We start from the raw sequence: 27892 nt of genomic DNA on the forward strand, positions 1-27892 counted from the left end.
GGGGCGAGGATGGAGAGGAAAGAGCCCGTTTCAATGCAATTCGGACCCAGCTGCTGGCTGGAGGCGCAGCTCAGAAATGCAAACAGCTGGTCCAAATATAGAACAGGAGCGGAAACTTCTGCCAGGGACTGGTGTGGAGTCAGGAGCGGAAACCTCTGCCAGGGACTGGTGTGGAGTCAGGACCCATTTTGCTTAGCTGTTCTTCGTGTTCTTACATAGCAGCCTTTCCCAGTGGGTCATCCCCGGCCGCAAGGCTGCTGTATAGCCATACAAGTTAGAAAGATCTTGACAGAACTAAATAAATTTTGTGCAAAACAACAAAAATACAACCCAACATGACTGGCATCTTCGCTCGTTACTGTCCTACCTTTAAGCCAGATCTTCCTTTCCTTTCGGGGGCGGGGGTCGCCCCGAGCTTCACATCACATCAGCCCTGACTTACAGTCCGCTCCACCTGAGAGAGGCAACAGGTGCTCTGGGGATCAAGGTACAGTGGAGCAAGGAAGGGGACGGACGGAGCTGCAGCGCCCCCCCCCCCCCCCGGTCTGGAGATGATAGGACGGCACGTGGCTGCTTTCAGCTTGACTAATTCAGCCTTCTCCAACCTGGTTCCCTCCAGATGTAAACTACAACTCCGATCAGCCCCAGCCAGCCTGGCTAATGGTCAGTAATGCTGGGAGTTGTAGTCCAAAACATCTGTAGAGGACCGGATTGGAAAGGCTGGGCTAATTGGATTCATTCTTGCCTTTACCTCGTGTTGGCTTTATTCTTTTGTCTCTTCTGATATGTCTCTGACGCGTACATCTGTCTTTCATTTTTTCTGTCAAATATATATATATATATATATATATAATGTAAAAGCTTGCTCTAAACGGTGAAAATTATTCACGCCATTATTTGTTTTTAAAAGGTGTTTTTTCTTAAACAATAATACTCATAAACACGTTTTCTTGGAAGGACAGAAAAATAAAAGCCTCCACTTTCCCAGATAACTTTCGTCCATATTTGTTGTTTTCAATGATAATGATTGAAAACAACAAATATGTATAATGATAAGCGGTTAGCAATTTGAAGGCGCAATCCTATGCATGTTTAGACAGAAAACAGTCCTACAACTCCCAGCATTCCCCAGCCAGCGTGATTTATTGTAACACCTACGTAGCGGGATATTGATTATATTATTTGTTTTTCTTTTGGGGTACTGTCCTTATAACAATACAGCTTCCCCGACTTGGTGCCATCTAGAAGTTTTGGATCCCCTTCATAGATCACTGCCTTGTTGTGGTGAAGGGGCTTGCGTAACTCAGTGAAGCCATAAGCTATGCCATACAAGGCCACCCAAGACGGACAGGTCATGGCAGAGAGTTCTGACAAAATGTGGTCCATTGGAGAAGGAAATGGCAACCCACTCCAGTATTCTTGCCAAGAAAACCCCATGGAACGTATCACAAGGCTAAAAGAGATGACGCCGGAAGATGAGCCCCTCAGGTCGGAAGGTGTCCAATATACTACTGGGGAAGAGCAGAGGGTATTTCCAAGTAGCACCAGAAAGAGTGAAGCGGCTGGGCCAAAGCCAAAAGGACACTCAGCTGTGGATGTGTCTGGTGGTGAAAAGAAAATCCGATGCTGTAAAGAACAATATTGTTTAGGAACCTGGAATGTCAGATCAATGAATCAAGGTAAGCTGGAGGTGGTCAAACATGAGATGGCAAGATTGAACATCGACATCTTGGGAATCAGCGAACTCAAATGGACAGGCATGGGCAAATTTAATTCAGGTGACCATCATATCTACTATTGTGAGCAAGAATCCCTTAGAAGAAATGGAGTAGCACTCATAGTCAACAAAAAGGTGGGAAAAGCAGTACTGGGGTACAATCTCAAAAACGATAGAATGATCTCAGTACGAATCCAAGGCAAACCATTCAACATCACAGTAATTCAAGTCTATGCCCCAACCACTGAGGCCGAGGAAGCTGAGATTGATCGGTTCTATGAAGACCTACAACACCTTCTAGAACTAACACCAAAAAAAGATGTCCTCTTCATCATAGGGGATTGGAATGCCGAAGTAGGAAGTCAAGAAATCACCGGGATAACAGGCAGGTATGGCCTTGGTGCACAAAATGAAGCAGGACAAAAGCTAATAGAGTTTTGCCAAGAGAACACGCTGATCATAGCAAACACTCTTTTCCAACAGCACAAGAGACGACTCTACACATGGACATCACCAGATGGTCAATTTCGAAATCAGATGGATTATGTCCTTTGCAGCCAAAGATGGAGAAGCTCTATACAGTCAGTAAAAACAAGACCTGGAGCTGACTGTGGCTCAGATCATGAGCTTCTTGTTGCAAAATTTCAGCTTAAATTGAAGAATGTAGGGAAAACCACTAAACCATTCAGGTATGACCTAAATCATATCCCTTATGAATATACAGTGGAGGTGAGGAATAGATTTCAGGGATTAGACCTGATAGACAGAGTGCCTGAGGAACTATGGACTGAGGTCCGTAACATTGTTCAGGAGGCAGCAACTCAATCCATCCCAAAGAAAAAGAAATGCAAGAAGGCAAAGTGGCTGTCTGATGAGGTTTTACAAGTAGCTGAGGAAAGAAGGGAAGCGAAAAGCAAGGGAGAAAGGGGAAGATATATCCAACTGAATGCAGAGTTCCAGAGAATAGCAAGGAGAGACAAGAAGGCCTTCTTCAATGAACAATGCAAAGAAATCAAGGAAAACAACAGAATGGGAAAGACTAGAGATCTCTTCAAGAAAATTGGAGATCTCAAGGGAACGTTTTGTGCAAAGACGGGCATGATAAAGGACAAAGAAGGCAGGGACCTAACAGAAGCAGATGAGATTAAGAAGAGGTGGCAAGAATACACAGAAGAACTATACAGGAAAGATCTGAATGTCCCTGATAGCCATGATAGTGCGGTCACTGAACTTGAGCCGGACATCCTAGAGAGTGAAGTCAAGTGGGCCTTAGGAAGAAAAAAAAACTAAGATCATGGCATCTGGCACCATCACTTCCTGGCATATAGAAGGGGAAGAAATGGAAGCAGTGACAGATTTTACTTTCTTGGGCTCCAAGATCACCACAGATGGTGACTGTAGCCCTGAAAGTAAAAGACGCTCCTTGGGAGGAAAGCTGTGGCCAACCTAGACAGCATAGTAAGAAGCAGAGACATCACCTTGCCGCAAAGGTCCGTATAATCAAAGCTATGGTTTTCCCAGTAGTAATGTATGGCTGTGAGAGCTGGACTACAAGGAAGGCTGAGCGCCGAAGAATTGATGCTTTCGAACTGTGGTGCTGGAGAAGACTCTTATGAGTCCCCTGGACTGCAAGGAGGTCAAATCAATCCTAAAGGAAATCAACCCTGACTGCTCATTGGAAGGACAGATACTGAAGCGGAAGCTCAAATATTTTGGCCACCTAATGCAAAGAGAAAACTCCCTGGAAAAGACCCTGATGCTAGGAAAAATTGAAGGCAAAAGGAGAAGGGGACGGCAGAGGATGAGATGGCTAGATAGCATCACCGATGCAATGAATATGAACTTGAGCACGCTCCGGGAGAGAGCGCAGGACAGGAAGGCCTGGCGTGCTATGGTCCATGGGGTCACGAAGAGTCGGACACGACTGAACGACTGAACAACAACAACAAGAAGTTTTGGACTACAATCCCCAGCCTTCCTGACCATTAGCCATGCTGGCTGGTGCTGATGGGAGCTGTAGTCGTAAAAAAAATTGCAGCGCACCAGGTTGGGGAAGGGTGTGATAGCATAACAAAAAAAAATAAAGACGCAAAACAAGTATCCGTTTCTTTAAAACGAAATAAATTTGGAAAAAAAATAAAAGCATCCTCCGTGAGGAGGTGCGGCGGCGAAACGGTTAATTATGCCCGGCTCCCGGGGGTGACGTAACCTCCTCCTGGGGCGTGGCCAAGGAGAACCGGAAGTGGAGAGATTGAGAGAGAGAGAGAGAGAGAGAGGAGCGGGCGAGCGACCGGTGGCAGGTGAGCGGGTCGCGAGTTCGAATCCCAACGGGCCTAGTTCGGGGAGGTCCTGGGCCGCCCCTTGCCCGGAGGGCAGGGAGAGGGGTCGACATCGGGCTCCATCGCCAGATCAGGCGCCCCCAGTTCTGCCCCCTTACCGGGGCCGTCCGGCCCGTTCCCCTCCCAAGGCTGTTGCAGCAGCAGCGACCAAGAGCCCTGCGGCACCCGAAAGGCTGCGGCAGCGCCATCGGACTCTGTGGGATCTTTGGCTGCCATCAGTCTTTACAACGGCAACTTTAATGTTAACTGGCCGGGTCGGGCCGCAAGCCCCGCCGTCCCCGGCCGGGGATGGTGGGAGCTCAGCCCGAGACCTCCGGAAGGCGCCAGCTCGGGGGAAGGGGCTTTCGACCGTGCGCCTGCCGGCGACGCGCCCCGTGCGCGGGCGTCTCCACTCTGGCCGCCCCGAGGCGCCGCCCGGCTCCGGCTTCGCGTCTTGGCCAGGCGCCGCCCGTCGGATGGCGACGCGCCTCGGCCGCCGCCAGCCCGCCCCCGCCCCGGCTGCAGCGCCGCGGAACCCGCCGGCCCAGCGCTCGCCGCCTGTCCTGGGCTCACGCACCCCTGCGGAGGCGCGCGGCGGCGGCGGCGGCTCTGGGTGGCCCGCGCGCCCGATCCCCGTGTCCTGGCCGCCCTCCCCCGCCCCGAAAGTGACGCCCTCCCGCGCCGCCCCTCCCGGCCGGGGGAGGGCGGGCGTGATACCCGGGGCAGGTGCCGGACCCCTCTCCGCCCCCCCGTCCTTTTGCTGAGCTTCGTTTTTAGAGCCTTTGGCCCACCTCTGCTTCTAGAGGGCTCCGGCGGCGGCTTGCTCCGATGGTGCAGGAGCTGCGTGGACACCAAGGCTGCTCTGGCGCTGTGCGTTAACAGCGGGGGCGCCGGGGAATAGTTAAGGACCGTAACAGTAACAGTAATAGATCAACATAGCATTAATAATGATGATACTAATTATTATAATTATTATTTATTATATCCCGCCTTTTCCCCAGCACTGGGACACAAGGCGGCTTTACAACATTAAAACGTGTACAGCTAAAACCTATAAATAGACGTATACAAAAGTTAAAAATCAGCCAGGCATGTGGCTGCAGCTTCTGCTGGTGGCACATGATTTAGTCCCCACATGTTTTAACAAAAAGAGCCCTGGCTGATGGAAGCCTTCAGAGAAAGAGAGAGACCGGGCAAGACGCTTGGAGACAGAAGGCTGGGGGAGGGAGAGGGCAGTCCTGTGCTCGGTGCCTTGGCTGTCTGGGCTGGTTCTGTGCCCACCCTGCCTGAGCAGTGCAGGGGAGGGGGGGCTGAGGCCACCCATGTGGCCACAAAGGCGAGAGTCAAAGCCAGCAGAGCCTCAGCACTGCTCTGGAAGAGGAAGCAAAGATCGGGCGACCTTCCTCCTCACCTCAGTAGCCATCTACTGCTGCCCTCTGCCCACCTTTAGGCACACCGGAAGCCTCCTTACACTCAGACCCTGTGTCCATCCAGCCCAGGTCGGGGATCGAACCTGGGATCTTGTGCATGCAAAACGGGCTCTGCCACAGAGCCACAGCCCCTTCCTAAAGGGCCACAGTTCAGTAGAGCTTTGCTGATGATGATTCAGGAGGTGATTTTAGGTGGTTGTTTTTCTCCGCTCACCAGGGCCTATTTCCATTCAGTGGCAAAGGACACAGCCGTAATTTAAGATTAGCAAGTTTAAAGGCAGAGTGCCGCCTTGCTTGTTTCACTGGAGCACACAAGTTGTGGAGAGGGGATAGCTAAGGAAATGGGGGCTGGCAGGAGGTGAGGAGGCTCCATGGATTCCTGAGAGAGCGCCTCCTTCTTTAGCAACCTGCCTGGCACTAAGGTCATCAGAGGGCATGTTCCTGGTGGTTCCACATGGACCCATGGCCCAGTTGGAGTCCACCAGGAAAAGAGCCTTCGGTGTGGTGGCCCCCTTCCTGTGGAGCCTCCTCACCTCCTGCCAGCCCCTGCCTTTGGAGAGGCACTTCAGCAGTTTAAAATGGCTGGGGTGGGGCAGCAAGAGCTGGGAAACCTCCAAACAATCAGTGGTTGGGGAAAGGGGCAGGGCCATCTGGGAACTGGGGAACCGAAGGACTGGATTGGGGTTGCGGGCCTGAGGTTGACCCCCCTTGGTTTGTGATTCATGTAAAAAGGGCTGGTCTGGAGATACCTGGGAAGCCTGTATGCCCATGTGTGTGAAGCTTGGCAAGAGTCTGGGGACTGGGGCAGAAACCCGGCTACCTTGGCTTTCTTTTAAGACATAATAAAGGAAATCTTCAGATTCTAACAGATGAGCCTGTACATTTTGGAAAACACTTCAGACACATCTGCCAAAGTCTCCAGCAGCAGATCAGTCGGGAGTGGAGCTTCTTTGTGCAGCATGGGGGGCCTCTCCAAACGGCAGGGTAGAAACCTGTGGAACAAAAATAATAAATGCAACCCCCTGCCCATCACTTGGCAGTAACTGCCTCCCCCCCACTTTCTATCACAGTGTTCTTTTCATTTTTTAAAAAAAGACAGCACATTGAGAATGTCACACGGAAAGTGAGAACATAGTTGTGAAATAAGAATATTTGCACATCCCGCATTTGTCTAGTGGTGGGCTACAGTTTATGATCAAGGGCCTCTCAGGCAGAATTTGGATTTACTTGGCACAGCTATTTTTTCTGCAGGGAAAAAAATGTATCTGTGCCACAGTTTCTCTTATTAACCCCCCGCCCCCGAGTGCTATAACCTCCCCCAACCTGGTGCCCTTCAGACATGATGGACTGGGACTCACATGATTCCTGGCGTTGTTGGCTGGGAATCATGGGGGCTGCTGTCTCCAGCACATCTGGAGGGCACCAAAGTGAAGAAGCCTGCTGTGCTGTATGCCGTTTTCAGTATCACGGCCTTGAGATCCAAATGCAGTTGTTTCACTGCTGCGCGGGTCCCAGGTCCATCCCCCCTCCTGCCAGGGCCTGGGTGTTGCTGGGGTTCCAAGGGGGAGTGGGCTCAGGACTTGCTCCTTATCCCACTGCAGGATGAGTCCCGGTGCTGCGCTGCAGGAGGAGTACCGTAGGTGCTTGGAGAGGGACTTCCGCAGGGGCCACGCTGGCGTCTGCACCGATGGGCCCCTGAGGGAGCTGCTGTGGCGCCATCTGCTGGAGGACCCGGAGCTGCACCACGCCCTGCAAGGGGAGGACGCCTTGGCCATGCTCTCCACGGCCCTGCGGGGTCAGCCGGACCTGGGCGCAGCACTCCGCAGTCTCGGCCGGGCCTTTGAAGTGCTGGAGCTGGCAGCTGTCAACCTCTACTTCTTCCCCTGGCGCAAGGAATTCGGCACCATCAAAGTGAGCGGTGCCGGGGCCGCTGGGAGCGGGAGGGGCGGGCCGCGGGGGTGCTGCAGGCCACTGGAAAACCAGGCACTAACAGGCGCTTTCCTTTGCAGACCTTCTCCGGCGTCTACGTGCACGTGCTGCAGGGAGTCCTTCCGGAGGCCGACCTTGCCAAGAGCTTCCGCCGGCTGGGCTACGTCCAGAGAGACGGCCTCCGCCTGGCCATCTCCCAGCTGCCCCCCGGGCCCAGCCTGCTCTCCACGGCGTGTGGCTTCTTTGCCGCCAGGATGGAGTGCGAGATCCTGGGGAAGCTGGTGGAGGAGGTGGAGCCCAGTGCCGTGGGCCCGGAAGACCTGCTGCAGGCCCGGAGGGAGGCCAGGGGCAGCCTGGAGGCGTGCGTGGCCAAACTACAGAGCCTGGTTCGGCGGCCACGGGGCCGGGACCTCCTCCCAGAGCCAGCTGACAGGGTCGATCTGTACCGGGATTGCCCCCAGGGGCAGAGCCCATATCGGGAGCCCTCGGGCGCCAGGTTGCCGCTGGCGCAGCATCCGCCGCCCCTCTGCGAGCACAGCAGCCCCAGGCTGCGGAGCAGAGAGCCGCACCTGCGGGCGCCGCAGGGGCTGGCAGAGAACCGGAGCACGGCGTGGCCGTCGGGACTGGAGCAGCCCCACAGCAACGGGCTCCCGGGCTCCGAGGGGCTCGATCTTGAGACCTCCTTCTCGTTCATCTCCCTGAGGCGGGAGCTCAGCAGAACGGCGGCCGCGGACCACGCCTCGCAGCCGGGAGGCCGGTTCTTGCCCCCCAGCCCTCACTGCGACGGCCCCAGCCCCCCGCCTCAGGGAGCACACAGCCCGGCCTCCCCCTTGGTGTGGCAGCCCAGGAGCCCCCAGCTCAGCCCCGCGGGGGCACGCCGCACACAGGTGCTGCTCGTGGGGCCGGGGGCCGGGACAGAGCCGCCCCGCTATCACCTGCACTCGTGCATGCGCCCGGGCACCCTCCCTGCGTCCTGCTGCAACACCTGCCGGATGCTGCATGGCGGCAGCTGCGACGGAGCCAGGGCCTGCTGGAGCGGTCACCACGTGGAAGAGCTGCAGAGCGAGAAGCAGCAGCGCCTCTGGCTGCAGCGGACAGAGGTGGACAAGCTGCTGCACGAGGGGACGGGGGCCTGGCAGTGAGGCCGGAAAGCCCCGCGGGGCTTGGCTGGACTTCGGAGGGCGCGGCTGCACTGCGCTCCCCTGCCGCTCTGGCGCTGCCGCAGGAGCGGCACGTGCTGAGCCAGCTTTTGGCCCCCCACGCTTCCCCCCATCTTCTGAGAGCACTTTTCCCTGCTCCCAGCTTGGAAATGTGTGGGGGGGGTGGGGGGGACCGTGCGGCATTGGGGATGTGTGTTGCTTTTTCCTCCCCGTGCGACTGACGTGTGAATCTTACACCAGCCTTCCGCAAGCGGGCACCTTCTAGATGGGTTGGATGACAAGTCCTATAATCTACTGTGGGGTGATAGGAGTTGTAGTCCAACCCAAGCGGAGGGTGCCCGCTTGGGGAAGGCTGTCTGGCACCCTCAGAATCTAATGAAATTCACTTGTCTTTGCTAGAGAAAATCCCCCAGTGATGGCTCTTGGGCAAGTGAGAGGTTTTGTAGCTTCCCATTGAGCGTTTGGTGCAGATTGCTTCAGAACCTTCCCCCCCGCCCCCCGCTTAACAAGGACTGGGAGTCCAATGCATGCTGAGGGTGGGTGGGGAATATATTTGCCAGAATCTGTCCTTCATAATATGGGGACACGAAAATGTTTTCCAAGAGGCGCACCTCTGCTGTGTGTCTGCTCCTTCCGACATTCCAAAGCCTGGCAGCTTCCCTCGTCTGTGGTCCACAATGTGTAGAGGGGAATAGCACAGGGCAAGAGGTCCCAAGATTGCAGAAGGGGGCATGGTGGAATCCCATCTCTGAATCTTCCTGCCTCTCCTGTTGGCGTCGGTGGGAACCAGGGCGCCTTGGCCCTACCCTGACGGGACATTCCTTGTGGCAGGATCTGAGCCCCTGATGCCGTGCAAGGTCAGTGCTGGGTTCAAGCCCCTCGGCATGCGCCATCTCCCTGGTGTCTTACAGAAGATGCAGTTTGAAATAAATGAGGCAAAAACCGCCTGATTCTCTAGAGTTTCCCCCGTCCTGTTGTGTGGCTAGCTTGGTAGTCTGTGCAAAATGGCTTTCATTGCAAGCTTGAAGCCTTGCTGGAAGGAAGCCAGGCAGGGACTTTAGCTAGGTGGTGGAGCGCCTGCTCTGCCTGCAGAATGTCCTGTGTTCAATTTCTGGCAGTCTCTCCAGTTAAAAAGCATCGTGGGTAGCAAAGGCAGGGAAAGGCCACTCTTTGCACGACACCCTGGGGAGTCAGAATGATTGACGATACAGGCTGGCTGCGCCAGCTCAATACAAGGCAGTTTTGGATGCATTTCAGTTTTCCGATGGCTGCAGGCAAGCGCTTGCCCAAGCAGAAAACGGCTGAGTAATTCAGCCCACTGGAATTGTGTCCAAGGCCGTCCTGAAAACATAGAGGTGCACAGGAGCCCCCACCCCCTTCGCGCTGGAGGACGGCTGTGGCGCTCGCGCAGAGCAAGGGCCCCTGGCGGCCGGAGCAGCGGGCGCCCTTCGCGCGTGCCTCTGGGGCGCTCTTTCGGCCTCCTGAACGGGCGCCGGGCCCCGTGCTTGGCTGCCCCGCAGAAGCAAGCTCTCGCCCGGCGAACGGCGCCAGGCCCAGCCCGGCCTCTGCGCTGCTGGCTGGCCGTCGTGTGTGGGCAGCTTCTCCGCGCGACTGGCGTTTGTCGCGAGGCTGCCGAGTCGCCGCGTTCCGTCCTGCGATCGGGACGGGGGCCTCCCCGAGCTCTCAGCCCCACGCAGAGGCGCTTGCTGCCGCGGAGGCGGCGGGAGGGAGGCGGCCCCCTGACCGCCCCCCGATATTGCTAAGCGGGGCCGGGCAGGCGCTTCCGCGCGGGAGTTGCGCGCCTGGCCTCTGGAGCGGTGGGCCTGGTGCCCCGGGGCGTGCGCGCCTCCCGAGCTGTATCTGAGGCGGCTTCCTAGGGATCCAGGTGTTTTCCCAGCCCTTCCTATACGGAAGGGGCGCCGAAGCTCAGGCGTGGGGGCCAAAGGTGGCCCTCCGGGGGCCCCCAGTGCCCCTCCTTCCACCAACCTCCGCTTGCTCGGCGCCTCCCCGGCTTGCGCGCAGCTTTCCCCCCGTTCTCCAAGACCGAAGCGCCTCTCCTGAGCCTCGACTCGGGGCAGCGAGGGTGTGCGCTCAGCTAAGCGTTTACCGGGGGGGGGTGGCCCCGCCCACCCCGGAGTGCCGCCCCGGGCGCTTTCCCCGAATGGAAGTCGGGCAGAGGGCGCTTGCCGCCCGCCGCGAGGGCCGCGCGATGCCCGCCGCCCTCGCCCTCCCCGCCGCTTTGGCACGACGCGCAGGCCGCGGCCGAAGACTCGTGCTGAGGCGCGGCTCCCTCCCGCGCGAGGCTGGCGGGGGGGGGGGGGGCAGGCGGCGGGGCCACCGGCTGGCGGCGGGAGCTGAGCGGCAGTCTGGCGCGGCGCGGCGCGGCGCTCCCCGGCGGCCCGGCGACGGGCAGGCGTCCGCGCGAGGTCCGCTGGCGGCCGCTCCCCGCTTCTCGGCAAGAGAGCGGAGCACCAAGGCAACGCAGGTGCCGCCCTTGGGGGCCTGCAGATCGGCCTCCCCAGCCGGGCACCCTCCAGCTGCGCTGGACTACGACACCCAGCATGGCTGGCCGGGGGATGCTGGGAGTTGCAGTCCAACCTGTCTGGAGGGCACCAAGGTGGAGAAGGCTGCTGCAGACCCTTCAGCCACGCGCTCACTGTCTGTGCTTGGGCAGCAGAATGCCCTGCACACGGGTTGCTTGTTGTCTCAGCAACCGGGGCTCCAAGGTGGTTTTCGAAGGGCTGAGCTATCCCTCAGCGTGGCCGGGGGCTGCTGTGGATGCACGCAGGGGGCAAAGAGGCACGGGATGGGAGGCCCAGGCACGGGATTCTGCTCCCTGTGAGCCTCGGCTAGCGTGCTTTGCTGTTGTTGGAAGAAGCGAGTTTCTTCTTGAGATGCTCGCAGGTGTGTAGGCAAGCAAGGCAGGGCCAGATCTGAGAAGCCAGAGGTAGGGACGGGGCCTGCCTAGCCTTTCCAGGGGTTGGGGAGAATGGGATACCAAGCCCCTGCACAGCTCTTTGCCCCTTCTTGTAACAAGCAAAAGCAGGAGAAATGATGTATGGGGATGTATGGTTTGCATAACTTCCATTCCATCTGCTTCATAGATTGTCAGGCGCTTTTTGTTCCGTCGTCCATCCATCAACAGAATTGGATTGTGTTTTTAGTTTCCAGATGTGCACAAATTTGCATTCGCACAAATGTGAATTTGTGCAAATTTGCATGTGTGAAAAATGGTGCAAATTCCCCCAAGAGGCACATCTTCACGCTTTTGCCTATGGGGGAAATATGCATTTTTGGCTGGGTTTCTTAAATGTTTGCATATTTTTTTGCAATGAAATTTGCACAAAAATCGGGAACGTTAGAAGAACGATCCGCAAGTCTGCAGAATCTGCCCAACAGACAAAAAGCCAGTCGACTGTGGAATCCACAGGTCAGATTCATAAAGATCTGACCTCATTTGGCTCAGTTGCAGATTTCTCCAACATCCTTAATAATGTATAAGAGAAGTTATGCAAATGTTCATTCCAGGAATATGCTTGTCTTGATGTAGAAGCTTTGCTCTTACATGGCCTTCCCCAACCTGGTACACTCCAGATGGGTTGGACTGCAACTCCCATCACTCCCAGCCAGCATGGAGGATACCAGATTTGGGTGAGCTGGGGTAACACTTTTATTGGGCCAACCAAAAGGTGCAAATTTTTGAGATCTACAGATGTCTTCATTGGGCAAATGCTTATCAACTCTGTGCTCCAGCCCATGCTGGGTGGGAATAATGGGAGCTGCAGTCCAACGCATTTTGGGGGCATTTTGAGGTTCAGGGAAGGCTGATTTTACAGAAAGGGTTCCTGGTGAACGGGCAGGTTCTCTCTTGGGAGAGCAGGGGTGCGCAACTGGTGGCCCTCCAGATGTTTTGGCCTACAACTCCGATGGACCTTCACCATTGGCTAGACTGGTGAGCACTGATGGGTGTTGTAGGCCAAAACATCTGGAGGGCCACACAAGTTGCCGTCTCCTGTGGTAGATGGTAAAATAATGCATATCTTATCTCCCAGGCAGGACTATAGCTTTCATTTAACTTACAGAGGGTAACTTACAGAACTCATCGCCTGAAGGATACGGCACCACCACTGGATTAAAATCTGAGAAATGATACAGGGAGGAGCATGGCTATATGTTAGGAGTCGGGATGCTTCTGCCCAGCAGAGAGCTTTGGCTATTGGGCGGTACAGAAATGAAATAAATAAAATAAAGCAACAGAGAGAGACCTGCTGTCGCCACTGTGTCCTGTTCGTAGGCTGGCCAGAAGCAGCCAACTAACTCCTGCTGGAAAGGGAATCCTACACTGGAGGGCTGTTTGGTGGAGGGCTGCTGCACTTAATCAGTTAGAAAGATGGATCAATGTAAAAAACCCTGAATAGACTTCAAAAGGTGCCCTCAGTTAATTAGGCAGTGGGTTTTTAATACAGACACTTCTTATTTTGAATACAAGTACACAGAGACCTGCCGACACCAGCAAAGGAGAGGCTCCCCTCCCCTCTCGCACAGGAGGGCACGGGCTGCCCCCTCCAAGCACAGCTCTGTTGCAGGAGAACTGCTTTTATCCTCATGCAAGTTTAATTGGTGGAATGATGGACCGAAGCTCAACTAACTTCTCTCGCTGAGCAGCAGGCCGGGTGGCCCTGATCCAGCCAGCTGCCGCTTGTGGCGTGTGCATTCCCAGATACTCCCCCAAAGACGGAAAAAGGGCCCCAGCCTCGGGGATGCCAGTCCGCCCACCGAGCTGCGCTCTCCTCTTGCGGAGGCAGCCCCACGCCTCGCACCCAGCCCCGTGCCTGCCGGAGCAGGGCTCGCCCGTCAGCGTCCTCAGGGCCGGCTGCGCTTGCCCGTGCACTCGGCGCCGGCACTCAGGGCAGCCCGCTTGTTGCGGTGGTGAGGGAACGTCGGCATGAGCTCCGGCTCGCAGGCTGGAAAGAGAGAAGATGAATCAGGCAGGGCGGCGGGGGACTCCGTGCCTCGCACAGGAAGGTGTGGAAGGGACTTACGCAGAGGCTTCTCCTTGAAGTAGGAGCTCTCCAGGCAGTCGCCAGCTGTGGCTCTGGGGAGGAGAGGCATGTTCCTGTGAGGGCTGATTCACGCGCCCCTGCCTCCCCACTCCTCTCCGCACGGGTCTGGCTGTGGTGGGACAGCTGGTCTCGGGCGGCGGCTCTGCCCACCCCTCCTGAATGGGCCTCTGCCAGCCAAGGGCCCTGGCCAATTGGTATCCCGGGTGCAAGCCAGCACACGTGCCGTGGATTCATTCACCGTGGCATAGACCTGCTCCCCCAGGCAAGGGCTCGCGCTCAGGAACTGTGCCAGTCACGGTCGCATTAACATGATGTGCTGGAAATGGCCACTAGGACAAATTTAATCCAGCCTGCTCAGGATTCCAGTTTCCTGACATGAGGTTGGTGGTCATCTGCTGTGGTTAAATGCCCAGCAGTTGGCAAGCGGTGCTGGGCCGCCTCTGACCACGGAACGTCTGCTTCGGGGGGCGAGGGCGTGCAGCAGGCGACAGCTCTGTGGGCTGATCTGGACCTTTGACAGCTGCAATGCCAGCCTGGCACGGGCTCCACAGGTCAGCAACGTGGCTGTGTGATGAGGCACCGCTTCTGTTTGTCTTTAAACCTGCTGCCAGCCAGATTCAGGAGATGACCCTGGACAACCGCATTCTGAGAAGTGTAGAGGCGGCAGGGGGAATCCGTCCACCCGTGGCAACTGTAGTGGCCCTTTCCTAGCCCTACGCTCCTAGTTTAGCAGGGGGCAGTCTGAGCAGCATCCACAGTCATCGCAGCCCCTCTCCTGGCACGGCTTACCTTTTCTTGGGGTCATACATGAAGAGGAAGTTGAGGAGGCGGAGACCGGCCTCCGACAGCCAGGGGAACTTGTGCTTCAGGTTGTTGTAGGGCTGCTTGCGCAGGGTGTACTGGCTCACCAGCGGCAGCTTGGAGAAACCCTGGAGGTGAGGAGCATGCGGAGAAAGGCACTAAAATAAAGCACTTGTCCTTAGCAGGTTGCTTGGCCCGCTCACAGGAGTCATGTAAAGCTACTGCTTCTCAGACTATCTTGCAGTGCGCTGGGAACCGAGGAAGCTGCTTTATACGGAGCCAGACCCTCGGTCCATCTTGCCCAGTACTGTCAACCCTGACTGGCAGCAAGGGCTCTTAAGGTCTTTCCCCACCCTACCTGGAGATGCCGGGGATCAAACCTGGGCCCTTCTGCGTGCAAAGCGGGGGCTCTGCCACTGAGTCCCTCCATAGCTGACTGTAGTGTAGATCTGGGATGGGGGTGGTGGGTGGATCTGTTGGCAAACAGCCATGCCTTTGGGCAGGGAGCCAGGCCAGGCGGGCTTTCCGCCCCTTGCAGTGCTGTGACGCCAAGGAAAGCGGCATGAAAACAGGCCCAATGTGGCAAAGGCATATGCAGGCATGGGGAGCAGCAGGTGGCCTCGGGCCAAGGACACTCACGGGCCAGATGGTCTCGTTCGGCGTGCCCAGGAGCTGCACGATCATGTCTATCTGCTGGATCTCGGAGCTGCCAGGGAGCAGGGGCTTATGGGCCAGCAGCTCTGCTAGAATGCAGCCCACCGCCCTGCAGGGGAGACTCGGAGTTAGTGGCAATAAAGCCCCCCGCCCCAGGCAGCCCCTGCACCCCACATGGGCCTGGGAGAAACCCGTTTGTCTCACGTCCTTTGTAGAGCTGCGGATCCAGGCCCAGCAGAGTGCGTCCTCCCCCCCACCTTCAAACTTGCCACACTAGGGGCAGTGGGGGGGTGGGGGGAGGAGATCCTCTTCCCTCACCACATATCTATGGCGGTGGTCTGTGTCGTCGTCCCCAGCAGCAGCTCAGGTGCTCGGTACCTGCGAGGTGTAAAGAAAGAACAGAGGGCATGCCAGAGGGGGTCCACGCTTCCGTTCCAGCCAGCCCACAAGGGGCTGTTGTGTTGTGATGCCAGAATGCTGCAATTCACATGCAGTGGAAGGTGACAGGTATTTCTTTAATCGGCTTGCAACATATGGAAAGGGTGGGTCTTGTGTGTGTTGTAATAGTTTAGCCCGGGGGTGGGCAACTTGTGGCCTTCCAGATATTTTGGCCTACAACTCCCATCATCCCTAGCCAGCCTAGCCAATGGTGGGACTTGCAGTCCAGCACACCTGGAGGGCCCTGGGCTGCAGCATCAGATGCATTTCAAGGGCTGGCAGATGTGGGCACGTCTTTCCCCGAGCCAACTCTTCCCCTGGCAACTTTCCCACTTTGGGTTTGTTGGGCATCAAATTCCCAGGGAAGCAGCCTATTTGTGAGAGCAAAGCCCATGACCCCACCAGCGTCCTGCGCAGTGAGAATGCAGGAGGATGGATCTCCCAGGAGATGCTCTACTCACCAGAGTGTGACGACTTTGGGGGTCATGGGCTTCACAGGCACCCTGTAAGCACGAGCCAAGCCAAAGTCCGCTGCAAGCAAAGAGGAGACAGGTCAGCTGTGTTACAAACCAACCAGGTGTGTGGGGGAGGTGGGGTGGGTGGAAGAGTCGGCAAGAGAGGCCAGCACTTGCCAAAGACTCACCTGTCTTCACACAGCCTTTGTCAGTCATGAGCAAATTGGACACCTTCAGGTCTCTGTCATTGGAGGAAAGAAGAGAGGTCCACGGGAGGACACAGAGAGGTGGGAAGAGTCCCTAATCTGGCTCTCTTAAGCAAGCCTCTCCCAGAAGGTTCCACGCAAGTACCAATGGCAACAGCTGGACTTCTAAGCTATGCATCCCTCACAGTTGCAGCCTGATACCTGGGCCCTTCCCTCACCTGTGGATGATGAAGTTGTCATGCAGGTACTGAAGGCCCTTGAGAACCTGAAGAATGATACACTTCACCTGTAAGGGCACATGAATGGAACATCATTAAGGGGTATCACTGCTTTGTCCTGTGCCAGATTCTGCGCTGGGGTGGAGATCCACGGGCTGCATTTGCATATAATGTTAAGCCATGGTTTATGCTAACCATGGTTGGTTGCTTTAGCCATGAATCGTCTTGCAAATGAGCAAACAAAACATGGCTTGTTTTCCGGATTTCTGGTCTGTTTCTCATGTTTTGCCAGCCTTCAGAGTAGTTTCATTTTCAGGCTGTGTTTGCTGGGCACTTCTGTTTTGGGGCCGACAGCAGCACAAACAAGCTAGGGATAAGCCATGGTTTTGGGTTCAGACATCGCAACGAGCCATGGCTTAAACAAGCCAGACTTCGTAAGCCAACAACAAACCATGACTTCTATTTGGGGTTTGTAGCTGGTAATGAACCATGGTCTGTTCACAGGGATGGGCTTGGGCACAGCGACAAGCCAAGCTTCAACAAACCACACCATGGCTTAGCATTATGTGTGAACCTGAGGCAGTGTAAGAATGTAAAATATGTTCCTTGAACCAACCTAAAGCATACAAATGGCAAAAAGTTTGCTAGCCCAACCCATTCAGTACAAAGAAATGAAATTTCTGGGATTACACTGGGATTTATTGTTCTTGTATTTTATGGTCTCTCCTCTATTTTGTGAACTGCCCAGAGAGCTCCAGCTATTGAGTGGTATAGGAATGCAGTAAATTTCAAGAGTGAAATCGCCTTCTTTGTGCCTCTTGTTACTGCTTAAACTAGAAAGCACTTCCTGGCCCTTTTTTCCCCTCCTTCCAAAAGGTGGTTGAGGCCAGCATTGCCTTCAGTTCAATGAGCTGCACCCGTATATGACGGCCCTATCCTTCTGGCAAAGACACTGATCCCAGCAAGCAAACTGGGCCAACTACTTCCCCTGCTGTGCTGGTTGCCATTTGAGCTATACACACCTGAGCTTCGGAGAAGGGAGCCTGCATGTTCTCCAGGAGACTGGCGAGGTCCTGCTCGCAGTAACCCATCACCAGGAAAATGCTGCAGCAGAATCACAAACACCCAGGCTCATTCCTTGTTGCAGTTGGAGATGGGATAGCTGCCCAGATGGATAGGGCTGAACAGGCAGGAGGGGCTGCAAAGGCACGGAGGCTGGCCTTGGACTCTGGCGCAGTGCTACAGCTAGGTAATTTTAGACCCCGGATCGCAGGGTCTTACAGGGACTCCCCCACCCCCCTCCCCGCCACTGCCACCTTTAAATGGTCATGGGTATTACTTCAGGTCTGAAGCACACAACTGATATTCCTCTTCTTTCCCACCCTTGCCATTCTATGGCAAAACAGTGGTTCAGCCAAACAAATGTTTTAAAAAACTGTTTGTCTGCTGATTTTTTAAAAAAGAAATACTCCAAGCATGTGCAGTTTCACACACATGGTTTAATTCACTTAAACCATCGTGACTATAGGAATAAAATGGAGTTTGCTTCTCCTATCCTGATGCTAAATGCATTTATTTGTTGTAGAAGAGGATAATATATTTTACAAGTCAAATTAATAAAATGTGCATCATTAACCACATACATCCCCAGCTGGCCCCTGACTATAAAATGTTTTTAAACAAGGAAGGAAGGATGGATGGACACTTGTTGCAGCTCCCAGCAAAAGCCCCTGTGGGCTCATGCTGGCCAGGTGCCAATGCTGGGCCTGTCTGCTGCTTCCCCCATCACCTGTACTCTCTAGGTGATCATGTGGGGCCCCCTGGGCTGGAGGGCCCTGGACTTTGGCCCCAAGGACCAGCCCTAGCTGCACCATGAACCCTGGGAACTGTGCTTTGGTTTCTTCTCTGCCCGCTTTCAGATCTACAGCAGATTCACCCACATGGCTCCCTTTGCTCTTTCCCCTCTCTCTCTTTATTGTATCCTGCAATCTCAGCATTCAACCATGGGCATTCACGTGTGCAAGCATGCCAATGTGTCCCATGCCTGCTTTGGTGGGCAGCCACGGCAGGCCTCCTCGCCCCAGTGGCACTATGATGAGCGTAAGGAAAGCCTGGCAGGTACCTCTCCAGGTGGTTCCCCACCACCACCTCCTTCAGCTCCACGATGTTGGGGTGCTGGAGCTTCAGCAGTAGGGTGATCTCCCGGAGACTGCTGATGGGTATGCCTGTGGGGAGCAGAAGCTCGTCAGAGGCAGTTTCCTGACAATGGGGAGCAGGACGAACAAACAGCGCCCGGGGGTGTTGCGCCCTTCCGGGTCTCCTGCCTGCTCACCGTCTTTCTCTTTGTCCATTCGCACCTTCTTCAGGGCCACGATCTCATCCGTCTGGGTGTCTCGGGCGCGATCTAGAATGACAGTGTAATCAAAGCTCCATCACTTGGGAAGCCCTCCCCCCCGCCCCCGGTAAAGCACAGGTGGACCAGGACCAGGAAACGGCCTGCCCTGGATTCAACTACCAGCACATCAAAAGCCGGCCCTGGTCTAAGTGGCTTGATGCAACCCACTTTCTCAATACTTGGGCTGCAATCCTGTACACGCTTACATGCGAGTAAGCCCCATTGTATTCTAGAGCTTACTTCTGAGTAGACACATATAGGGGCGTGCTGTTGGTTGCTTTTCCACCTGGAATTATCATTGCCCTATTTGAAATATGAAAATGTTGTTACCCACACTTAATGCTTATAATTATGAAGACTATAATCTAACTATGTATGTTAAGATTTTCGCGGGGGGGCATCATGGTGGGGGCGTGAGAGACTGTTGACTCCCTCTCTGTTGTCCTCCTGCTGGCAGGCAGAAATGGTTTTATTCAGGCAGGCCTTTGCCATGTAAGCTGGTCTGCTGTTGAAGGGGCTTCACTGGTGGGGTGCTGGCTATGTATTTTATTGTATATTCAACTGCCATTCCAGCAGGCTGTCCAGAGGGAGAGGAGAGGGAGAGCAGGGCCATTCCACCAGGCCTGCGGAAAGACTACTTAATTTCCCCCCTCTTCCCTTCCCATTACCTTTTCCTCATGTGTTGTGTCTTTTCTAGACTGGAGGTCTGCCGTATGTTATTGCTAGCGTGTAAGCTGCTCAGGGAGCCTTTTTGGCAAAAGAGCAGGATAAAAATACTTTTTAATAATAATAATAATAACAACAACAACAACAACAATAATAATAATAATTTGTTTTAATCGATCTGTTTTTATGTTGATTTTAACCAAGATTCGTTTTAATGTGTATTTTATTATCATTAGCTACCTTGAGCTAAATAAAATAAACGAGTCAGCTACGGTGTCCTGTCACTGGAAAGACTTCAAAGACAGCTGAATCCATGGATCTGTCCCTACCTGGAGAGGATGTGTGTGTTGCCCAGGCCAAGCAGCTGAGGTTCTGAATGCTGCCTGGGACCCCCCGAAGAGCCCTGCACGACTGCAGAAGGCACAGCCCCAAGGAACACAGGTGGCTTCAAAAGGTGGGTCCCCAGTCCACTCTGGGGCTGCCCCAATGCTCAGCCTCAAGCCACTGATATGTCTTCCCTAGCCCCTTGGGTCACACACAGTAGGTTCCTGGTTCTGTGCTGCCTGGTGGGGACACAACTCACACACAATGCCATAGGTCCCTTCTCCAATCCGGTTGAGTTTCTCGAACTCCTTCACACTCCGACATCTTCCCAGCTGAAAACAAGAGACAGGTCACAGGATGAGCTCTTGCCGGACCTTTAATGAGATGCTGCTAGGGTCCAGGGCATTAGCAAAGGTCAGTCCTAACTGGAAGGTGGCAAAGCCTACTGAAGAACCTAAGAAGAGCTGTGCTGGATCAGACCCAAGGCTACTGTTCGCACAGTAGCCAACCAGATGCCCACAAACAGGACATGGGTGCAACAGCACCCTCCCACCCATATTCCCCAGTAACTGGTATACATAGGGATGCTGCCTCTGGTATTGGAGGGAGCATATAGTCACCAGGACTAGCAGCCTTAGCCTCCTCCATGAATTTGTCTAACCGTTTTAACGTCATCCAAATTGGCAGCCATCACAACATCTTGTGGTAGCGAATTCCATAGTTTAACTATGTGCTGTGTGAAGAATAAGCCATTCCTTTTATCTCTCCTGGATCTCCCACCAATCAGTTTCTTGGGATGACACCTTTGGGTTCTAGTATTATGGGAGAGGGAGAAAAATAGCTCTCCCCACTTTCTCCACACCAAGCATAATTTTCTGCATCTCTATCACATCTCCCTTCACTTGCCTTCTTTCTAAGCTAAAGAGTCCATGTGGAATGAAAGCTGAGAGGATCTAAATGGCTTTAAAAGGGTATTAGACAAATTCACGGAGGGCAGACGTAGCAGCAGCCATTATCCATGATAGCAAAATGGAACCTTAGAGGCACTTGAATACACACACACAATGCAAAGAATACTTTTATTCACACTCTTGTACACCACCCTGAAACTCTGTGGATAAAGGGTACTTAAGATATATTTTAAATAAACTCAATCTATCAATAAAAATGGTGAGAAGGCTTAGAGATGGTAAGTCATATGAGGAAAGACAGAAGTGGACAGCCACCTGTCAGGGATGCTTTGACTTAGATTCCTGCATTGAGCAGGGGGTTGGACTCAAGGGTCTTATAGGCCCCTTCCAACCCTACAACTCTATGAGATGGGTATGTTTAGCTGGGGGAAGAGACAATTAAGAGACGATGTGATAGCTATCATCAAAAATTTGAAGGGCTGACATGGAGATGATGGAGCAGTTTTGTTCTCCGCTGCCTCAGAGGGTAGGACCTGAACCAAGGTTCAAATTAGAAGAAAAAGGATTTTGAATAAATAATGGGATGAATTTCCCAATGGTACAAGCTGCTTGACAATGGAATAGTCTGCCTTGGAAGGTAGTGAACTATCCTTGATTAGAGTTTTTCAAGAACTGTATGGCCACCTATCGGGGGTTGTAGCAGAGGATTTCCTGCATCAGCTGGGGGTTGGACTAGATGATCTTTGAGTTTTTTCCCAACCCAATGTTTTTATGATTGGTTGGAGCTTCCCAGTGCATGCACTCCAGCTGAAAAACGTGTGTGTGCCACATGTGAGTACAAGCAAGTTGCATGTTGTCATCCTTTCTTTTACGCAAGTGCTTTCCAGGTAGTAAAAATGCAAGCCCCAATCTCATCTACAGTCTCCGTGGTCAAGGATACTTGTACAGGCAAATACCTGCACCGTTCTCAGTGGTGCTGCTGCTAGCGCTGGACCTCGGGGCCAAGGTCCAGCGCCCTGCAGCCCAGGGCCACCCCGCAAATGCCCACCCGGGGTGGCCATGCCAGCACCAGGGGCGTGCCAGGCCGGCCGCTGCAGCATCCTTCCGACTTGTTTTAAAACATGCTGCTGTCAGGGAGCGCCCGGCCAGGCATGCTTATCGTTACAGGGCCGAGTGCATTACTTTCACTTCTAAAACACATCGCCCTTTTCTACAACGACACAGTGCTTATTCCCAAGTACACGCGCTTAGCAGCAGAGCAGCAGAAGCAAATCCCACTTCGTCCCTGTGGTCACGACGGCGCCATGACTCCAGGGCGTCCACCACGCGCGGCTACACGCGCGGGGCGCGCCCTTTCAGACGAGGGCCGCAAGCCACGTATCGCACGCCGGGAGCGGAGGAGCACGGCACGGCTGCGCGCGCGGTGCGGGCGGGGACAGCGCATGCAGCCGCTGGAGTCGCGCCCGAAATGAGGCGCCTGGGCGCCCGCAGGCCCCGCGCCCCGCGGGTCTGACGCTGCCCGGCCGCGCGCCCCGCGGCCGCCCTCCGCCCGCCTCTGCGCGAGGCACCCAGGGCGCGCGGCTCGTCCGTCGGCGCGCGCGGGAGGGGGCCGTGGCACGCGCGGCGCCGGGCGCGCCGGGGCGGGCGGGCGCGCGCAGCGGGGCTCCTGTGCTTCGGCGCGCGCGCGCGCGCGCGCGCCGCCGGGCGCCTCGGGGGCCGGAGCCAAGCAGGCGCTGCGCGAGGGCCGCGGGCGACGCTCCCGCCCCGGGGCGCCGCGACTTGGCGGCGCGCTCCTCACCCTGTGCCCCGAAGGCGCCGCGAAGAAGCCGCTGCCGCGGAGCCGCTTCAGCCGCAGCGTCTCCGGCTCCTGCTCAGCGGAGGCCGCCTCCGCCATGACGGCCGCCGCCGCTTCCGACGACGGGCGCAGCGCACGGCGGCCGAGCAGAGCGCCGGGCCTGCCGCCTGCTGGGCGCGGCGGACATTTCCCCGGCTGCCGAGGAAATCGCTGGCTTCGCCGACCTGGCGCGCTCCGGGCTTGCGGACGGCAGCCCCGGCCGTCGGCCGTGCTGGCTGGCGCTGGCGCGAGTGGAGGCCCCAGACACCTGGGGGGCGCCAGGGCGAGGGAGGCGGCTCTTCAGAGGTGCGCCCCAGAGCACCCCGCTCCCGGGAGTAGTCGGAACCCGGCAGCCCCCAAACCCCGAAGACTCCCGGGGCACCCGAGGGGCCAAACAGCCCCAAAGGACATGATCCGCCGCTCGCCTCAGCCCGCAAGCCCGGCGTCGATCAAAATCAAGGCCACCTACAGAGCAGCCCCAGCCTGGCGTCCTCCAGATGTGTTGGACTGCGACTCCCATCATCCTCACCCACCGTGGACACTCTCCTGATCTTACTCCACTGCACTCCTGGAACCTCCATTTGCTCCCCATTGTTCCGGCTTAGCTATGAGGTGCAGGACAGGGATGGGTAACCCGCCCCCCTGATGTTGTTGGACACAGAACTCCCATCAGCCACAGCCAGCATGGCCAGTGGTCAGGAATGATGGGAGCTGTAGTCCGACAACAGGGCCACAGGTTCGCCAGCCCTAACATAGAGCTTTGGCGACATCGTAAGTTCCCTGTCCCCTCTTAACTCTGAGCTACACCAGTGCAAGGGTTTTAATGAGAATTTTATCGGCATCCAACCAGCATAGGATCACACTGCAAAGGATTCCTCTTGGTTGGCCTCAAATCTCACTAGAGAAAGACATAATGTGTGAATGGGGCAGGACCCACAAGGGTTTGCCAGAGAGAACTGTGATGATCCCAGGCTGATCTCTACATACCTGAAAAACTCCTTTGAGGTTTCTGGTGCCAATTTTCAGGTTTAATTTGCCAGGAGTTTGAAAATCTTTATGGTTCTTTGGGAATATTATTAATTTCTAAGGTGGTTTTATGCCCCTCTCACACTGATGCACTGTATTTATTTTTGTCCCATTATTTTAGCTGTATTTTGTTTGTTTTGGATCTGGAAGCCGCCTTGGGGGCCTGTCTAGGAGCCAAAAGCCAGGGTAGACATTTCCTTAAAGAAAGAAAAACAGGCAGAGCCATATGATCAAATGTATTAAGATGTTCCTGCTTGCCCTGGCACAGTTGCTATAGTAACGTAGAGCCTCCTAACAGCTGTTTGGAATAGAAGTGAAAGGAAACAGAATGATCCGTTATGGCCTCTGTGGATTTACAAGTACAAATCCTATCAAGACCAGTGGAGCCCTAAATACACGTGCCAGGGTGCGAGTTCAGTACGATTTCCTGATTTTGGGGGTTTTAAGCGAGCTTCATCTGCCAATCCAGACATATGTGGCTTTACCGAGGTGGCTTGTTATTCTGACTAGTTACTGAGTACCATCCACACATATGGGGCTTTACAAAAAATGAGAGGACAGGTCCCTGCCCCAAGGGGCTAAGAATCTAGAAAATGACACAAGGGAGATGACAGAGGAAGTGGAAGGAAGCACAGACAGGGGTAAATAAGGGAAGATTATTTGATTATTGCATTTGGGATTAATGGCAGTGGGGCAGGGGCACAGAACCCCAAAATCCAACCCATCTGGGGACTCCATCTGGTTTCCCAGAGTTCCCCAGATGGCCACGCCCCCTTTGCCTGACCGCTCATTGTTGGGGGGTCTCCTGCCTTTTGCATGTTTTTGCCCTATTGTAAAAGGCTGAAATGCCCCACCCAAGGCTGAGTTGCCGGCAGTAAGAGCTCAAAGCCAAAATATGCTGGTATTTGGGGTATTTTGGTTATGCCTCCTTTGCCTTCCCACCCCCTGCCACTGGAACACATCCCCCAAGAGCTTCTCTGAAACTGAATTTGGCCGTCAGGCTGAAAGAGGTTCTGCACCCCTGCACTACGCCGTGAGGACCAGGGGCTTGTACCAAGGGCGTCACATAGTCATGGTGGATCGTGCCTTATACTTGTGCCACACCCTCTCCTGGAGTAAGCCCAACAAGCAGGTCCCCCAAGTCCTAAACCCGAAGTACGCACAAATTCTGCCTGCGCCTTCCTTTCCCGGATCGCAGCTGTGGCAGCTGAGCAAACCCATGCCCCAACAATGCACATTCATCCATGCAGATACCGGTTTGTTATTGACTGGGAGTTGTCAGACATTTACCAAACATATTTATTTAGAAGTGAACATCCAGCTCCCTCATTTACATTTGGCTTTGCCCCTCCTCCTCCACCACCACCAAATATGGCCACGGAGGAGAGGGAAAGTGAAACCATGAAAGTACTCATTGTGATGGATTCCCATTTATTAAGAGGGAGCCCAGGACTGGGCTGCTAGGTTCCCTGGAGGGTCCCCAGTTTCACCCTGAGTGCCGTCGACTCTCCAGTGTGCGCACTCACTGCTCCTCCTCCTCGTTCTTATAAGCGTCTACTGTGCTGGGCTTTGAGTGCACGGTATATGGGCCATAGTCTTCTGAATCCCGGATAGTTTTCGTCTCAGGGAGTTCATCCGTAAAGCTGTTCAAAAGCAGTTCCTCAGAGGGTCCAGTGACAATGATCTTGGGGATAAGCTTTTTCTTCTTGGCAAGTTTATCAGCAGATACTGCAAGGAAGTGATGAAATATGACAGCGCTGGGTATAAGGGGGAAATAGCATCAGCCTCCTGCTGGCTTAGGGATGTAGCAAAAGTTTAAGGCAACTTCCTCAACCTGGCGCCCTCCAGATGTGTTGGACTATAACTCCCAGCATCCCTGGTTGCAGTCCAACACATCTGGAGGGCACCAGGTTGAGGCAGGTACCATACACCACCATTGTCCTGCTGGCCCACTGCCATCTCTCTTACCTTCCACTTGCATTACATGTGGCGGTGTCTTCTTTACTGCTTTGGATGTTGAGGGTTGAATGCTTGAGTGCATATGCGGGCTCTGATCTTGGAAGGCCTGTTTTGGATCTTTTGCCTTGCTGCTCTCTATATTTCTATGAACGTGAGCTGCAAAGGAAAAATAAAAATAGAAGGGAAAGAAAAACTAAAATGAACCAAAGCATTCTTTTCCTTTGCTATATGCTGGCTTTCCCCCAAAGATAGATGTAAGAAGCATCCTAAGGGAAGAGGCCAAGGGTCTATCCCAGGAGTGTTCAACCTCAGGCCCGTGGGCCAAATCCAGCCTGCCTAGAGTCCCAGTCTGGCCCTCCAGGGTTTCCATATGGCTCTACCCCTTCCCCTGGCCCCACTCCTTTCCCCTAACCACCAATTCTTTGGTGGTTTTCTGGCCTCTGTGCAGTTTTCCCCCCATTCCAAAAGGTTGAAATGGCTCTTCTAAGGAGTAGACACTGGCAGCCAGAGCTTTAAGCTCAAACATGCTGGTAGTTTTAGAATTTTTGGTTCCCGTTTTTTCTTTGGCCATGCCTACCATTGAAATGCAACCCCTTGAGGGTTTCTATGAAATTGAATTCAGCCCTTGTGCTGAAAGAGGTCCAGCACCCCTGGACTAGGATAGCCAATCCTCTAGTTCCTTCCTCTACTTTCTGCAGGAGGAAGTTATCCGCCTCACAAGGCAGGAATTTCCTGGAGGGGCCATGTTTTGCAGAATTTGTCTCCCAACAAATATCGGGGAAATTGAAGTCCCCCATTACTACTACATCATGCTTCCTTGAAACATTGGCTATTTGCTTTTCAAAAGTTTCATCCTTGTCTTCTCCTTGATTGGGTGGCCGGTAGCAGACTCTGATCACCAGGTTCCTTTAATTCTTTGCTCCATTTATTTTCATCCAGATGCTCTTGATGGGGCTACCAAGCTCATCCTCCTGTATTTCTGTGCAGAGATATGTATTTTTCATGTGCAGTGCAACCCCACCTCCCTTTCTGTTCCTCCTGTTCTTTCTGAACAAGTTATATCCTTCAATTGCTGAATTCCAATCATGAGAGTCATCCCACCAAGTCCGAGTTATACCTATCAAGTCATAATTTCCCTCTTGTATTAAGAGTTCAAGTTCGTTCTGTTTGTTTCCCATGCTCTGGGCATTAGTATATAGACATTGAAGACCATGTGCTTCATAGTCTGGCTTTCTTCCTACATGTGTCTGAAGTCTATTATTGGGTGCTGTTAGAGCTGTTCTCTCCGTTGTGTACATGAGCCTTCGTCCATTGTTACTCCCAACTTTACATCTCCCTTCCCCGCAGGATTCAGCTTAAGCCCTCCTGATGAAGTTCTTCATGCTGTGGCCAAACACATTCTTCCCAGCCTTTGTGTGGTGCAACCCGTCCCTTGCCAACAGCCCATCTTCCAGGAAGTATAGCCCGTGGTCCCAGAATCCAAATCTCTCTCGTCGGCACCACCTTCATAGCCAGTCATTCAGCCGGGGTATCAACTCAAAGTTCTTGAGTTTCCTTCCCAAAGCTTCAAAGTCTGACGTGATGTCTTTGTAGCTCCGCTTGGCAGTATCATTTGTTCCCACATGGATGAGAAGAAATGGATACCTGTCAGTGGGCTTTATGAGTGCAGGCAACCTTTCAGTCACGTCTCTAATCCGTCCTCCTGGGAGACAACATACCTGGCGAGTCCATGGGTCTTCACGACATACTTGGGTCTCGATCCCATGTAGCAAGGAGTCTCCTACGACTACTACTCTTCTTGTTGTAGGCCTGGGTTTCATGGCCTCTGCTTGACTGACCTTCAGCCTCTTGCTCACTCTCGTGTAGGTTCCCCTGTAATTCTTCCTCTGCAGGCTGTCCTCCAGTCTCATCCGCAAGTACCTGGAATCGGTTCCACAACTCCACTGCTTCCACTGGTGCAGAGTGGTGTCTAGTTCTTCTGCTCCTAACTCACCCTTTTCCAAGGAGTATCCTCTACTCCATTTTTCCTCACTTCAGCATTTCCCACTTCTGCCTCAGCTTGCTGTTGCTCTTCAAGCTTCTGGTGTTCACTTTGCTGCTGTAGTTCCACCATTCTGTCCAAGAACTCTTCGTCTTCTCTTATTCCCCGGAGGGTCGACTGTTGCTGCTCCAGTCCTCTTACTTTTTCTTCCAGCAGTGTGATCAACTTGCACTTGTTGCAGATGTAGGCCATGTTGTTCTCAGGCAAGAAAACAAACATTGCACACAACTTGCAGGTCACCACCACTGGAGAGTCTTGTCCTTCCATAGCCTCTTTTCCCTTTTTGTGTCTAGCTTTGTGATTGTTCTAGACTAGCCTGTGCCTGCTACTCTACTCACTAGAGGTTA

The 27892-nt window shown here is 54.3% G+C and overlaps 4 protein-coding genes across 6 annotated transcripts; 2 read left to right on the top strand and 2 right to left on the bottom strand.

Moving 5' to 3' along the window:
* Positions 1 to 3948: 3948 nt before the first annotated feature.
* Positions 3949 to 9892, top strand: SPATA2L (spermatogenesis associated 2 like). Its single transcript, XM_084812685.1, has 3 exons — positions 3949 to 4017; positions 7067 to 7376; positions 7475 to 9892. Exons 2-3 carry the CDS (start codon positions 7068 to 7070, stop codon positions 8534 to 8536), a joined length of 1371 nt encoding a protein of 456 aa, XP_084668811.1. The 5' UTR covers positions 3949 to 4017; position 7067; the 3' UTR covers positions 8537 to 9892.
* A 532-nt stretch (positions 9893 to 10424) lies between these two features.
* On the top strand, positions 10425 to 12788 carry LOC146338758 (uncharacterized). The gene is made up of 2 exons (XM_084812691.1): positions 10425 to 12436; positions 12546 to 12788. The coding sequence occupies exon 1, from the start codon at positions 10716 to 10718 to the stop codon at positions 11394 to 11396; it is 681 nt and encodes a 226-aa protein (XP_084668817.1). The 5' UTR covers positions 10425 to 10715; the 3' UTR covers positions 11397 to 12436; positions 12546 to 12788.
* Positions 12789 to 12970: 182 nt separating this feature from the next.
* On the bottom strand, positions 12971 to 22601 carry CDK10 (cyclin dependent kinase 10). Of its 3 annotated transcripts, XM_084812687.1 has the most exons (13): positions 22484 to 22601; positions 20034 to 20106; positions 18722 to 18793; positions 18512 to 18614; positions 17412 to 17493; positions 16390 to 16457; positions 16154 to 16206; positions 15972 to 16041; positions 15391 to 15450; positions 15058 to 15181; positions 14407 to 14546; positions 13597 to 13649; positions 12971 to 13518 (listed from the first exon to the last, which is right to left on the bottom strand). In XM_084812687.1, exons 1-13 carry the CDS (start codon positions 22577 to 22579, stop codon positions 13418 to 13420), a joined length of 1095 nt encoding a protein of 364 aa, XP_084668813.1. In that variant the 5' UTR covers positions 22580 to 22601; the 3' UTR covers positions 12971 to 13417. The 3 variants fall into 3 exon arrangements, with proteins under 3 accessions (XP_084668813.1, XP_084668812.1, XP_084668815.1); XM_084812686.1 differs by having other exon boundaries at positions 13001 to 13649; XM_084812689.1 differs by lacking the exon at positions 22484 to 22601 and adding an exon at positions 21964 to 22080 and having other exon boundaries at positions 13001 to 13649.
* A 2466-nt stretch (positions 22602 to 25067) lies between these two features.
* Positions 25068 to 25660, bottom strand: SPATA33 (spermatogenesis associated 33). The gene is made up of 2 exons (XM_084812693.1): positions 25514 to 25660; positions 25068 to 25273 (listed from the first exon to the last, which is right to left on the bottom strand). Exons 1-2 carry the CDS (start codon positions 25584 to 25586, stop codon positions 25068 to 25070), a joined length of 279 nt encoding a protein of 92 aa, XP_084668819.1. The 5' UTR covers positions 25587 to 25660.
* Positions 25661 to 27892: the final 2232 nt, after the last annotated feature.

This window comes from Heloderma suspectum, chromosome 8 (assembly GCF_057233095.1).
Source record: "Heloderma suspectum isolate Gila_16-S chromosome 8, 16-S_ref, whole genome shotgun sequence".
Classification (NCBI taxonomy): domain Eukaryota; kingdom Metazoa; phylum Chordata; class Lepidosauria; order Squamata; family Helodermatidae; genus Heloderma; species Heloderma suspectum.